We start from the raw sequence: 14,892 nt of genomic DNA on the forward strand, positions 1-14,892 counted from the left end.
GAGCTACTTATAAAGGCAGATTCCTGGGGCCTCAAATTCAGCCTCATGGGTCTGAGCAGGCAGCCCCCACATACTTTTTTTTTTTAAAGACTAAATGCCCCGCCCGGCTGGTGTGGTTCAGTGGTTGAGCGTCGACCTATGAACCAGGAGGTCACAGTTCAATTCCTGGTCAGGGCACATGCCCAGGTTGCGGGCTCGATCCCTAGTGTGGAGTGTGCAGAAGGTAGCCAATCAATGATTCTCTATCATTGATGTTTCTATCTCTCTCTCCCTCTCTCTTCCTCTCTGAAAGCAATAAAAATATACTTAAAAAAAAAAAAAAAAGTCCCTAGGCAATTCTGATCAACAGTTTCTTCTTTGACTCAGTTTAGGCCTCACCTCCTCCAGGAAGTCTTCCTGAACTTGCCTAGCTGAGTTAGCAGTGCTCTGCTTCCCCCTCAGAGCACCTCTCACCCTGTTTTAATGTTTTTGTTTCCCTCACCAGACATGACAGGTACCATGCTGGAGTAAACTAGTCCAGTCACTGTTTCCCAAATACACCTTACATTTTCAAACCGCCCCTATAATACAGCTCTGGCAAACAGTTCCTCCTTCCTGGGGTCCCATTCCTTTCCCATTTTCAGTCTGGAGAACTCCCAACTCATCCTACAAGGCACAGTTCAAATGGCTACTCTTTATGTGAGCCTACCCCCTGCCCCAGGACACTGCACCCCCTCTTCGCTGAGATGCCCCGTCTCAGCAACGATTGCCTCGCACTGCAGGGGCTGCTCAGCCTCTCCAGCCCCTTCAAAGCAGGAACCACGTCTTCTCATCTTTCTCTTCTCATGTGGCCCCCACCATCCCTCCTGGGGAATGACTCCCACCCTAGCAGGCTGGCCTTGGGGCACCAAAGCTACATCATCCCACAGACAGCCCTTCATGGGCTGCAAGACTAACACTGTAATGTCCCCAAGGCTAACACTTCCAAACCCCCCTCCCCCCGTATCCCAGGCCCACTGCATCTGATCGGTGGCTACACTGGCTCCCAGGCTGGTCGAAGAGTCACTGCCCAGCCCAAAGCCCGTACCAACTATCCTCATGCCCTTCCTAAGTCCTGGAATTCTAGCCCTGCCTCGGGCTCCCTTCTGAACCTCTCTGCCATCCATCTCTGTGCCCCTGCCTTGACCCAACCTATCCTACCCACTCAGCGGCCTCACACTCTTCTCCACCCGAGAGGTCTCCCTCAGACTCTCCTAACACCGCGAAGTAACTATGCTGGCAGAAGGGCTCTGCCCAAGCAACCTGACGCTGATATCTGAAGGCCCCACCACAGACGCACTTCACGCCCACCTGCCTCCTTCCAGACATTCGCCTGCAGTTATGGTCATTGGCACTTGGTGTGGGGCATGGGAGTGGGGATGCAGCTAACCCCGGAAGTCTTTTCTTTTGAATGGACCCTGTCTTTTCTATAAGGTGGGGTGTGGGGTAAGGGGTGGCTGACCTCCTCCATCGGACGCAAGGCCCTGGAGAGCTGGTCTGTCTCCCTTGATCCTGTGCCCAGCCTGGATAAATAATTTTTATTTATTAATTTTAGAGAGAGAGGAAGGGAGCGGGGAGACACATCGATCAGCTGCTCCACCATTCACGCACCCACTGACTCCTACATGCGCCTTGACCAGGGATGGAACCCGCAACCCTGGCATATCAGGATGATGCTCCAACCAAGCTCCCCGGCCAGGGCCCTCTACTCACCTTTCAGTGTTGCCTTCTTTAGTACCTTCATGGCATACAGGTGTCCACTGTCAGGCCGGGTGATCTTCCGCACCAGGAAGACCTGAGAAGGCAGTTGTGGGAAAAGCAGAGGAGAAGCTGGGGATGGCCCAGCCCCCATCCTCCAGGTCCCAGGCTGATTTCTCATTTCCCTGAGCCCCATGTTGACCTTTTGCCCTCCCTGGGTCTTAAGGTGACCTCTCGTCTTCCCTCAGACCCATCCACCCTTGCCCTCTGGTCCTCAGAGCCCCAAGGTGAGCTCTCATGCCCACCCCAGACATGACCAGTGCTGCCCTCCCAGGTGTGGGCTCAGGACTCACTTTGCCAAAGGATCCCTGGCCCAGAACCTTGAGCAGCTCAAAATGGGACGGGTCAGCCTTCTCAGAGCCAGCCTTGACATGGTGCGTGATGGAGATCTCCTTGAGGACGCCCTCATCCTGATGGAGGGATAGAGTTGGTGGGCACGGTGAGCCCCATCTTGGCAAGCACAGGGCATGACCCCCTTCCAAGTCCACTCCCAGCAGACCTCAGCAGACAGGGCCCTGCAGGCCCTAACAGACAACTGCCCCGACGAGACCAGCCTCCAGATTCATCAATACCAAAGGGCTTCAAAGGCCAGGGAGGGTCAAACTCTCAAGGTGCAGGTCAGATGAGGCACTGCTCCTACTGCTCCTGATGCCCCCGCCTGCTCGGGCCCAAACAGATGCCCAGGCATGGCCACGCTGAGCCAACCCCAGGTTCTGGCTGAGGCCCAGAGACCTGCCTCAGGTCCTCCCCTCCCCCTGCCGTAAAGGTTTTGGTTTTGCCACAATAGGAAGTAGAGTTTGTTCTCATATTGGGTTGGCAGGACTGGGTTTTTGTTCCTAGACAGGATGGATGACAGGATTCCACTGGCCAGAAGGACAAGGCTGAGATACATAGGAACCCACAAGTCACCAGAGACGAACCCAGTAAATGCCAATTTGGGTGGGCAGGAGCTAAGGCCAGAGACTCCGTGCCCACCCTCCCTAAGTTCCTTCATACAAATCTACCAGAAACCCCTCGCCAGGCGGCGGTTGTTCTAGGACCCTCTGCCGTCCCTCCAACCTTCCGGTGTCACCCTGGAGCCCTGAAGTGCCTCCTCACTTCCCCAGGAAGCAAGTCTGGGCAGAGCCCAGTCACCCAGCAGGGCCAGGCCTGGGCGAGGAGAGCCCAGCTGAGGCCAAACTGGCTGCCTGGGCACCTGCTCCGAGGGCCTCCGTCAGGACAACTCATCCGGCCACACTCACCGAGTCCCGCCTGGGGCCAGAGCCAGGGCCAGGGGCAGGCAGAGAGGTCTGGCTGATCCTGGGCCGCTGCTTCCTGGGCATCCAGGGGAGCAGGGCCCAGAGCCGCAGACGGGGCGGCTTGGGATCCTGCTCCATCCGCCCAGCAGGGCCAAGGCACCATGGCAGGAGCAGGCAGCCTCCGGGGCTGCCTCGGAGGTGGCCGGGCCCAAGGCGGATGTGCTGGGTGAGGGCGGGGGCTGGGCCTGGGCCTGGGCCGCCAATCACTCAGGGCCTGTGGTTTCCTAGTTCCAGGCCTACACCCTCCACCGCGTTCCCTTCCTCTCTCTCTCCCCCACTGCCTGAGGGCTGCCCTCTGGCCCTCCACCCTATTCTCCCTGTGGGCCTGCAAAGGGAAAGCCCCATGCCCACCCAATTGCTGAGGAGCAGATAGGTACCCAACAGGCAGAGACAGGCATCTAACATGCAGAAGCAGATAAAGAAGGACACCCAACCAGCAGAGGCAGGCACCCAACATGCAGAGGCAGATAAAGAGGGACACCCAACAGGCAAAGGCAGGCACCCAACATGTAGAGGCAGATAAAGAGGGGCACCCAGCAGGCAGAGACCGGCACCCAACAGGTGAAGATTAATGAATGTGGGCATCCAACAGGCAGAGACCAGAGGGCACACATGCCCAGCAGGCAGGGATGGACAGGCAGAGGTAGGAAGAACACATATCCAACAGGCAGAGGCAGGAGGGGACTCACACCTAAGAGGCAGAGGTGGACAGAGACTCATACCTAGCAGGCGGAGGTGGTCAGAGATTCACACCTAACAGGTGGAGGCAGGTGGGGACCCATCGAAGAGGCAAAGATAGATGGGGACATGAACCCAACAGGCAGAGACAGAAGGGGACCCAACAGGCAGAGACAGATGGGGACTTACAGCCAACAGGTGGAGACAGATGGGGACACGTACTCAACAGGCAGAAACAGAAGAGGACATGATCCAACAGACATCTTACACGTGACATGTACCCAACAGGTAAAGCCAGGCCCTCACCAAGCAGTGACAGAGACAGGAGCCCAACAACAGAGGCAAGTGGGCAGCAGACAGAGACAGCCGGTCAGTGAGGCCCAAGTACCCAGGGCAGACACACGGGCAGGAAAGACACCCAGACACTCAGAAAGTCAGACCCTGGACTCAGAGGCAGAGCTCTGGCTCGTGCTGGTCTGCCTGGGGGAGAGGATGTCACCTGCAAACCCCTAGCACTTGGGAGGACAGTCCAGTATTTGTGGCAGACCCATCTCTGAGGTCCTCCATGTCTGAGGGGGGACCAGGACTAAGACAGTGGGCCGAGAGGAACATCTGAGTGCAATCTGAGGACTCTGTCTCTGATCCAAATATCCCAAAAGCTGTTATACCCATTTAGGAACAAGAAACTGAGGCCTAGAGGACAGTGACTCACCCAGGCTCAAAGCGAAGTGGTGGCAGAACCCAAGTCCTTCCCCTGGTTATTGCTGTGCCTGCGGTTGGCAGGCCTCAAGTGCCAGGAAAGGGTGGGTAGGTAAGTCACCCAGAGCCATGTCCTCTCATCCAAGCCCGCCCCTCCCTCCGTACTAGGGTCAGTCTGGGAACTTCCCATTCCTGGTCTTGACCCTCAGAGGCCAACCCCATCGTCATGGTGCACTGAACAGTCACAAAAAGCTGCAAGCTAATCAGCTCCGTGTAAAACCCTGGGTGGGACAGGCAGAGCCACACAGCAACCCCTGCCCACCCCACCCTGAGCCTCCACGTCTGTCTGTCTGTGACTGAGAACACTCCCTGAAGGCAGAGGCAGTCACCCGGAAACCCCAGGGGACAGAGCTACCCCAAACCCATTCCTTGCCCAGAGCTACGGTGACAGACACTGCTGGAGGCAGGCCAACCCTCCGCTCACCTTTCTGGGACAGGAGAGTGAGTCTCTCTCAACTCTGGAGGAAGCTGCCGGGGTCTGCATGGTGGGGCTCACGCTGGTGGCCAGAGGGCCCCATTACTCCCCTTACTTCTGCTTTTTCAGCCTTCCTAGCCCAGAAGGCAGGGTCCCTGACCCTCTCCTTCTCACTTCCCTCTCTGCAGGGAGGAGGGACAGAAGATGGGTCAGGCTCCCTTGCTGAGGAGGGAACACTATAGACCCCAAGCCCATGACTATGGGGGAAGGGGGCAGGCACACACCCCCTACTTGTCTCCTCTCATCCTAAGGAGGGGAGACTGGAACACAGACAGAGTCACAGGTGATAAGGCACCGACACAGTGGGGCACCTGGGACCCACAAACATTCCTTGAGAGAATGAGGGGCAGAGGTCAGCAAGCCATGGGCTCTAACTGTCCCAGCCTACAGCACAGACACCCCTTCCCCATAGCGACCAATCCATGGCTAGGCCCACCCAAAATGACAGCCCACAGAGCAGGCACCGCCACACCCAGCCCAGCCCTGAAGAGCCTGACAGTCCAGGGCGCTGGGATGGGCAAGGGGGCCGAAGGCCCTGGCAAGGACCCACAGAGGTCTGAGATGGGGAGCAGGTAGCCTGGGGCCGGGGTTGACCAGGCCCCGCCCCCTTGCACGTGACCCTGCCACATCACTCACCCCAGTACACCCACAGGAACTGACACACACACAAACACACACAGGCCGATGATCGGAAACCCTTTCCACAGACATCCCCGATGTGGAAACACCCCCCCATGTACACACGGACTTCCCCTTCCAGTCCTCACAGGCCTCCAATAAAACAGTCTGATGATGCCTGCTGGGCTTGTGAAAGGCCTCCTAGACTGAGGCTTCCCATTGCACCCCAGCTTCTTCAGGCAGGAGTTTAGAGGTTGGGACAGCCCTCAGGCTCCCCAACCCTCGAGTCCCTGAGAAGCAAAGGAAGATGATCTGTGGCGAGCAGGGCACAAGAAGGGGCAACAGGAAGGAAGTGGTCTCAGAAGTGCCTTTGCTGAAGGCTATGTGCAGGGCCCGTGAGGCCTCTGGATGGCAGAAGGGGTAGGACAGGCACCAGACCACATCCCTTGGTCCCTGCCCCATTCCCCCCATAGATACTTCCTCTATTTACTTCCTCCCACAAGGCAGCTGGGTGAGAAGACCAGAGACCCCCCCTGATCGCTGGTCCCTAGGATCCTCACCCTGGGCCTCCCTCCACCAGCTACAGCCCAAGCCTACCTGCCAACCCCTGGCCCTAACGCATACCAACAGCCCCTTCCCCAGTGGGCAGCATGGGCATGGCCTCCCAGGCACTGCCCCTCTGGTAGGACAGATGTCCCCCGACTTGTCTCCCAACATGCCTCTGGGCAGGTGAGGAGGGTTCCATAGTTCCCAGGCATTCTTGATGGGGGAGCTGGCCTCAGGTACTAGGCCAGGACTGGCATGGAGTGACAATGAGAACTGTGCCTCCAATAAATTGAGCATTTATTGGGTAAGACTGTTCTTTCCTTCAATCATTGCTGGTGAGGACTGTGCCACGCCCTGTGTCTTAGTCTCATTTCAGAGATGAGGAAACTGAACTCAGAAAGTGACTTGGCCAAGGCCACATGGTTAGAAAGGGAGAGAGCTAACAGCAACATCAAAGCCTGTTTGCTTCCAAAGCCTACATTCCTCAGCATTTCATCATTGCCCTCCCTGCCAGGCCAGCCAGCCCGCCTCCCATGTGGACATCACCCACAGCTCCTGGCCCCCTGCTCTATCACCAGGTCAGGAACCACACACTAGGAAGCACTCAGATTGAGGCAGATGCTGGCCTGGATCTCAGGTAGCTCCAAAAAATAAATACTTGATAACAAAACACAACTGCCGGCGACAGAGCGACAGTTAGGTGCTGTGGATGCCCAGAGGCAGCGACTATCTGCCAGGGTGAGGTCTGAAAACCTTCCAGAGAGGGGGCAGCCCAGCAGGACCCTGAGGAGGAACAGGAGTCGGCCAGGCAGGAAGGAGGGGGGAAAAGGCACATCATGTAGAGAGATCGGGGTGAAAAGAGGCTTGAGGCCAGGAGTGCAGGGAGGGAAGTTAAGAACTGCTCACTCACTAGCTGAGGGCTCCCAGGCAAACTCTCTCTCTAGCTGAGCCTCGGTTTCCTCCTCTGTAAAACAGAGGTTAAAACGAGATGTTGTTTCTAGAAGCAAAATGGGCCACAGAGGCAGAGGAACATAGTCAACAGAACTCCCTGGATTAGTGGGCAGTCTTACTGCTGCCGCGTCTCCTCTGGGCAGGTAGGAGGGACAGAGCCCCGCCACAGGGTCCCAGGTGCTGGGAGGGTGGGCTAGCCTGCCCTAGCCAATCTAAGGGAAGTTCCCCCCAACACCTGAGGCTCCCCGAAGTCCACAGTCACATCCTGCCTGAGCTCCAGCCAGGGGAGCCAGAGGGATCCGGAGGGATCAGGGTTTCATAAACAGGAAGAGAGGAGGGGAGGGGGGAGATGCTCAGCTCTCAAAATAGACCCACAGGCACTTCAAAGGGGTCCAGCTCCGGAGATAGCCAGGGGAGGGGGCCTGGGTGCCCAGTCTACCCCCAGGAAGGAAGGGAGGATGAATGGAACGCCAGTGTGCCTGAGGACACCAGGTGCACCCTGGGTACTGAAAAGATCCAGGGAGCTCTCACCCTAGACTTTGTCTACACTATGGCTGCTAAACCCCAAATCTCCCTTTCTGCTCGAAACTAATAAAATAAAATAAGTATTGAACACTAACATTGTGCCTCACACTGTTAGATCTTTTTAACATATACACATCCCATGCCTTCCTCTGGATAGCCTCGTACAGGAAAAACATCTGCGCCTCAGAGCAAACCCCTCACCCAAGGTTATGAGGCAAACAGGAAAGAGCGGCAGGATTCTGAACTCAGAATGCCTGACTCCCAAGTCCCCCTCCCACCTCTTCTCCAGCTGGAAGACCCACTTTTCTCTCCAAGTGCCCAAATCCTGCCTTTTGAGGCCCAGCCAAATGCCAGCTCTATAGGGAAGATGGCCTGGTACCCTACAGCCCACCCAATGTTTCTTCCTCTGCCATCCCTGGCAGTGACTGTCCTTCTGGTCCACGCTCAGTCCTAAGCTCAGATGCCACTGACATGCTCACATCACCCTGCTACTGAGAGAAATGTGGGCACTGGAAGGTGGTCATTTCTCTGCCCATTATGGGGCCTGGCACAGAATGGAAGTTCTGCATGCCTACAGTCATGTTCTTCCCCATCACAGTGCCCATCACATAGCTTTCCTGTCTCCACCTGCCCCCCAGAGAGCTCCCTGAGGGTGGGGATGTTGATTTCATTTTGGGTTTCCCCAGGGGCACAGCAGGGTGCCCTGAAAGTTTGATGAAGCAAATGATACACCAGCTCTTTGCCAGCTCATTCCACTACACAAAGTGATGAGGTCCTGAACACAGACTGAGCGCCCCCTGGTGTTTGAGCCCAGAAGTGGGCACTGGGGATACTGTGACATTCTGGGGCAACAGAGAAGATGAAGAGGAGGTTCCTAGGAATAATGGAACTTGGGGGTCATGGGTACCCAATGTTCTTCCTCTTCAGCACTAAGTGTTCCCTGGGCTGGGAGGAGTGTGGTCAAGCAAGATCTGACTGCATTGCCCACCACCTATGTGACCGTGGGCCTCAATTTTCTCATCTGTAAAATGGGATTATTAACAATATCTACCTCCAGGGCTGTTGAGAAATCTAAAGGGAAAGTTCCTAGTGTGGTGCCAGGTATGTGTTAAGCTCTTTCTCTTCCTTAAAGTGGCATTCGAGGCTCTTCCCACACTCTTCATCCCCAGCCTCATCACCCCACCCCAGAATTTTCTGCTCTAGAGCTGGAGTCATAGGCTTGGGATTAAATGTAGGTTACCTGACTGGGTAAGCTCCTGTCCTCTCCCTACCAGCCACTCTAGCTCTTGGGATGAGAAGCTGTACTTACCACCAACATCCCCAAAGCTGCAACCCCAGAATCTTAGCTCCAAGATCTGTACATCCTGGTTCTTCATTGGGCAGCTACTTTGTGGGAGGAGATTGTGCAGACATGGGGCTGAGCAAACCAAGGGGCCCAGTTCACACCACCTGCCTGGCTTCTGGTGGCCCACGGTTGCCATAGTAACCACCAGAAGAGGAGGTAAGAGCCTATTTCTCTCACCCAGCCCTACCTCAAGCAGCTCAGCAACCTTATCTTAGGAGGCTGAGTCAAGACAAACATGGGCATCAGCCCTGGGTAGATCTCAAAGGTCAAGCCTATGCAGGTCTGGTGCCCAGGCAGACCCAGGCTGGAGGGTGTGGCCACTAGTAAGAAGCGGAGCTGAGCAAGGCATTGGTGCATTCATACTGCTGGTGCTGAAGTCACTGTGTACCAGGCAGTGACTATCTCATGTTCTTCACATCACACCTATGGGGAGGCACTGTTATCCCCAATTTACAGATGAGGAAACTAAGACTCAGAAGGGAGAAGAAGAGCCCTGGCCAGGGTGGCTCGGTTCACTGAGCGCTATCGCATGCACCAAAGGGTCGCCAGTTCGATTCCTGGTCAGAGCACATGCCCAGGTTGTGGGATCGATCCTCAGGCAGCCGATCAATATTTCTCTTTCTCCCTTTCCCTTCCTCTCTCCCTAAAACAAGTAAAAACATTAAGGAAAAATAGGGGGGACTCGGCTGGCATGGCTCAGTGTTTGAGCATTGTCCTATGAACAAGGAGGTTATGGTTTGATTCCCAGTCAGGATACATGCCTGGGTTTTGGACTCAATCCCCAGTGTGGGCGTGCAGGAGGCAGCCAACCAGTGATTCTCTCTGATCATTGATGTTTCTATCTCTCTCTCTCTCTCCCTTCCTCTTTGAAATCAATAAAACACACATATAAAGGGGGAGAACAGCTCTGTGACCCCGCACAATTGGGTATGGGAGGAACCCAGGGGAAGTAGAGACAGCAGGGGTGAGGGATCAGCCTCATGCTGGGAGTTGGGAGCCCTGAGAAATGGTCTGTGTGCCCATTTCTCTAGCATCACATGCCCAGATGATTCCAGGCCCTTGTCAGGCCCACCTGACCTGAGCCTCTCCCCACACCCCTTCAGCCCTCTCCTCACAGTCAGCCCAGATGCCAAGAGTAAATAAACTAAGGAAGTGTCCTAGCCTGGGTGATGGGTAACCAGAGTTCTAGCATGGATTCTGCTCTGACCCTGTCTGGGCCACTGTCCTCTCACCTAAGAAACAGGAAGGCTGGAGCAACTGATCTCCATGCACAGGGTTGCCTCGAGGATTAACTGGGACCAGAGAAGAAAGGCTGAGCTGGGAAAGAAGGGAGAGGCCAGGACTCTCACACCCAGGTGGGATGAGGGCAGGCCTCCCACCTCCTCCTCCATGGCCAGGCAAACAGTGCTCCCCTCACAGAACTTGGCCCAGGATGCCAGCCCTGGCCCTCACCTTGGATGACTGAAGGCCAGCTTCTTCCCCAGGTGCCTGTCCATTCTGGAAGAGAGAAGAGAGATTACGGAACATTGTCAGAGTTTATCAGCGTGGGACAGAGCAAAGATAGACCCGTGGGTCCCCCCATCCTTGGCTGTTTCGAATAGCTAGGGAGGACATGGAGGTGGGGCAGGAGTTCTGAATGGGTCTCCCAACTCCCGTTGCACAGTGAGAGCACAGGTGCCAAGCCCTCCTGCAACAGCCTCTCACCATCCAGGCAGTGCATTTCTCGAAACTCTCTCCCTCAACTCCCTGCCTGCAAACATCTATCTTTGAAGGCCCAGATTAGATGTCATCTCCTCCCAACGCCAGTTCTGCCAGAGACAAACTGTGTAACTTTGTACCAACTGCAAGCAGCCTCCGTTTCCTGATTTGTAACATGAGGGTAGTTACAGCCACTTCCCAGAGGTGCTGCAAGGGTAGAAAGAGACAAAGTCTGGGAAAGTATCCAGCCCAGAGACGGTGGCTACCCTGGCCTTGCCCCCTCTGAGACCCCTATCCTGCCAGGCAGAATCACTGCTGGCCCACTCTGCCCCCGCATTCCTTCATTGTACCACTTGTCACATTGCAGGGTCTATTTTTTTTTAAATATTGTTATTGATTTCAAAGAGGAAGGGAGCGGGAGAAAGAGATAGACACATCAATGATGATAATCATCAATCGGCTGCCTTCTGCACGTCCCCCACTGGAGATGGGACTCACAACCCAGGCATGTGCCCTAACGGGGAATCGAAGCATAGCCTCATGGTTCAAAGGTTGATGCTCAACCACTGAGCCACACCAGCTGGGCTGCAGAGACTATTTACACACACGCCTGCCTTTCCGAATAAATGGGAGTGCCAGAAGGGCAGAGATTAGGGCTCCGTGCTAACAGCTGCTCTCTTCCGAGCCCCTCCCGCATGTCAGGCACTGGGCTCAGTGCCTCACACCTGTGGCATCATTAAATCCTCAGCCCTAACCCCATTTGGCAGAGGAAAAAACTGAGGCCAAGGGGCCTAGTAATGACACCTAAGGTCACAGAACTGGTAAGTGGGGATTCAAATTTTGGTCTCTGACACCCAGGAGATGCTCAAAAGAGGTCTATTAAAGAGCAGCCCACATCCCAGGCAGGGAACTTCCTGCAGAGGGTGGACACTGGAGCCCATCTCTGGGAGTCCTGCTTTTTCCAGTCCCCAGACTTCACACTCAGGTGGGCATATTCACCCTAGGGCAAGCATGTCAAACTCGAAGCCAACGGGCCGCATGCCTCGTTTATTTAAATAAACGAGTTTGACATGCTTGCCCTAGAGCAGTGGTCGGCAAACTCATTAGTCAACAGAGCCAAATATCAACAGTACAACGATTGAGCCGAAACCGATTTGGCTCGGTGGATGGAGCGTCGGCCTGTGGACTGAAGGGTCCCGGGTTCGATTCTGGTCAAGGGCATGTACCTTGGTTGCGGGCACATCCCCAGTGGGGAGTGTGCAGGAGGCAGCTGATCGATGTCTCTCTCTCATTGATGTTTCTGACTCTCTATCCCTCTCCCTTCCTCTCTGTAAAAATCAATAAAATATATTAAAACAAAACAAAACAGTACGATTGAAATTTCTTTTGAGAGCCAAAATTTTTAAACTTAAACTTCTTCTAGCGCCACTTCTTCAAAATAGACTCGCCCAGGCCATGGTATTTTGTGGAAGAGCCACACTCAAGGGGCCAAAGAGCCGCATGTGGCTCGCGAACCGCAGTTTGCCGACCATGGCCCTAGAGTACACCAAACCCAGCCCAGCCTATGATACAAGGTGATTAATTTTATCTGGAACTTGGGGAGCTGAATGGAGCTGTCCCCACTCTTCCTTGCACAGCAAGAGTGTGATGAGGTAGACAGAGGCTCCTAACAGCTAGGAAGACCCAGCCTAGGGCACGGCAGGACTTTGGAGCCAGTGGCTGGGTCCACAGGGCAGCTGTGGCTTTGCTTGGCAGCAGCAGGCACAGCTGTGTTCTGCCCATTACATAATCTCCCTGCCCCTGGAACAGCTTCCCTCCGCTGCTTCCAGGACATCCTGCCCCCTGAGCCCCTTTAATGCCCCTAATCCTCCCCAGGGCCAGTGTTCTGCAGGCCCCTACACACACACACACACACACACACACACACACACACACACACACACACATGCTGTCATCTCTCAGCAGCCTGGGGAGAAGGGTCAGGTTGATCAGGGCCCAGGGGGAGGCAGGATGCATCTGTAGCTTGAGCTCCATTTCACCCAGCAGTCTAGACTCTTGATAGAATTCCCACAGATGGTCTCAACAGCCGACACACCAGCCCCTTGCCCCAGCCTTCCCCCATTCAAACCTTCATCCTTCCTAAAACTCAACTGTGATCATTGCACTTGAGCCATTAATTTCCTCGGTCACTCACTCACTACTTATTGAGAACCTGCTATGTATCCGGCCCCAAACCCTTCCATGTCTTCCCACTGCCTGCACAATACGGTCCCAGCTCCCTGGCATGGCATTCAAGGCTATCATTTCCAACAACCCAACACAAGTGATTAATAACATGGGTTCAGGCCTGGCCGGCATGGCTCAGTGGTTGAGTGTTGACCTATGAACCAGGAGGTCACGGTTCGATTCCCAATCAGGGCACATGCCTGGGTCATGGGCTCGATCCCCAGTGTGGGGCATGCAGGATTCTCTGTCATCATTGATGTTTCTCCCTCTCTCTTCCTCTCTGAAATCAATAAAAATATATTTAGGAAAAAAAAAATAAAAAAGAACATGGGCTCTGGAACCTAACCTTGTGGGTTCAAATTCTATATTCCGTACCACCTACATCACCCTGAGGTTACTTCATTTCTGAGGGCTTCAGTCCTCATCTGTGAAATGGGGATAAGAGTAATGTACCACATCAGGTGGCTGTAAGAAGCAAACAAAATAGTCTATAAATATCTATACCTGGCAGGCATGTACTGGGTCCATAAACAATAGTCATTATTATTCTGAAGCTAAACGGAGCGACCTGAGACCCGAACAGGCCAGCTTATTTCATATTGCTAAGCATTTGCATGATGGCTCACTTCTTGTACCAAGGAAACCTTTCCCGCCTCGTCACTTCGGCAAAGTCCTGGTCTTCTTCCAGGACTCGCTTCAATGCCATCTCTTCTGTCCACACAGCCTTGAGTGCTTTCCTTTCTCCTCCGCATCCCGCAGCCCTGAGGAAGCTGCAGGTTAACTCAGGAAGGAGCCCTGGATTGTCTGTCATCATATCCCTGACACCCAGCTCAAGGTGCAGCATGTAGTATGTCAAATAAAAGCTCAACCCAGCAAAGAGAGCAGGGAGGCCAGAGCAGGCTCTACTACTCCCATTTTCCAGACAAGGCTCAGAGAGTGAAGGGACCCACCTGAGGTCCCTCAGTTAGCAGGCAACAGACACGGGGCCATAACCCAAAGTCCCCTCCCAAATGAGGGAAGGGAGGAGGCAGTGGGTGTACCTAGAGGGCTTACTGAGCAGTGACCTGGGTGCTTCAGGGGACCCACAGGCCCTGTGTGGCTGCCTCCAGTCCCAGGGTCTCTGGCCTGGGTGCATCCTCACGGAACCCCACATCTGTAAGAGCTGATACATAAAGTCTCCAGAAGGGAATGGCAGCCCTGGAGAAAAGACTAGGAATACAAAAAAGACCACAGGTGATCTTCCCCCCCAGAGCCAGGGTCCACACAGGGAAGACAGGGTTCATTTGGCCTGACCTGACTGCTGCATGGATGGCAGGAAGAACACAGCTCTGCAGCCACAAAGATGCAGCTGCTAATCCTAGCTCTGCCAGCCACTCACTCCAACCTTGGGTCTGTCACATCATTTCTCTGGGCCTCAGTTCCTTCATCTACACCAGGGGTCCTCAAGCTACGGCCCGCGGGCCACATGCGGCCCGCCGAGGACATTTATCCGGCCCGCCGGGTGTTTTTTGCCGCCGCTGCCTGTCCTGCTTAGCAGCTGACTTAGCAGTGTGCATAGGAATTTGTTCATAGGGTTTTTTTTAAACTATAGTCCGGCCCTCCAACGGTCTGAGGGACAGTGAACTGGCCCCCTGTTTAAAAAGTTTGAGGACCCCTGATCTATACCATGAAAGCAGGTCTGTCTTATACACAGCTGTATCCTGTTGCTTGGAATAGTACTTGTCACATGGTAAGTGCTCAATAAATATTTTCTGAATGAATGAATGAATGAATGAATGAATGGAAGGGGACAATGATGCTGACCTTGCAGAATACTGAATGAAGGACCTTGTCTAAAAAGTCTGGTACAGCTGCCCCGGCCAGGTGGCTCAGTTGGTTCAGGAGCATCGTCCTGTACATCAAAAGGTTGTGGGTTTCATTCCCGGTCATACCTAGGTTGCGGGTTCAGTCCCTGGTTGGGATGCATATGGGGTGGGGAAGGGGGCGAGGGCAGCCGA

The 14,892-nt window shown here is 54.5% G+C and overlaps 1 protein-coding gene across 4 annotated transcripts in view; it reads right to left on the reverse strand.

The window, feature by feature from the left end:
- The window catches only part of RPS6KA1 (ribosomal protein S6 kinase A1), a 40,548-nt gene that overhangs the window by 22,288 nt on the left and 3,368 nt on the right, over positions 1–14,892 (reverse strand). The window contains exons 1-3 of one of the 4 annotated variants that reach the window (XM_079776064.1): positions 3,018–4,610; positions 2,070–2,186; positions 1,732–1,813 (exon numbers count right to left, since the gene is read on the reverse strand). In XM_079776064.1, coding sequence (XP_079632190.1) covers positions 1,732–1,813; positions 2,070–2,186; positions 3,018–3,152 — 334 coding nt within the window. In that variant the 5' untranslated portion in view covers positions 3,153–4,610. Of the gene's footprint in view, positions 1–1,731; positions 1,814–2,069; positions 2,187–3,017; positions 4,611–4,935; positions 5,272–10,423; positions 10,469–14,892 lie in introns of those variants that run through there. The other 3 variants (XM_079776063.1, XM_079776061.1, XM_079776062.1) reach the window with 3 other exon arrangements.

This window comes from Cnephaeus nilssonii, assembly GCF_951640355.1.
Source record: "Cnephaeus nilssonii genome assembly, chromosome: 7".
NCBI lineage: Eukaryota > Metazoa > Chordata > Mammalia > Chiroptera > Vespertilionidae > Cnephaeus > Cnephaeus nilssonii.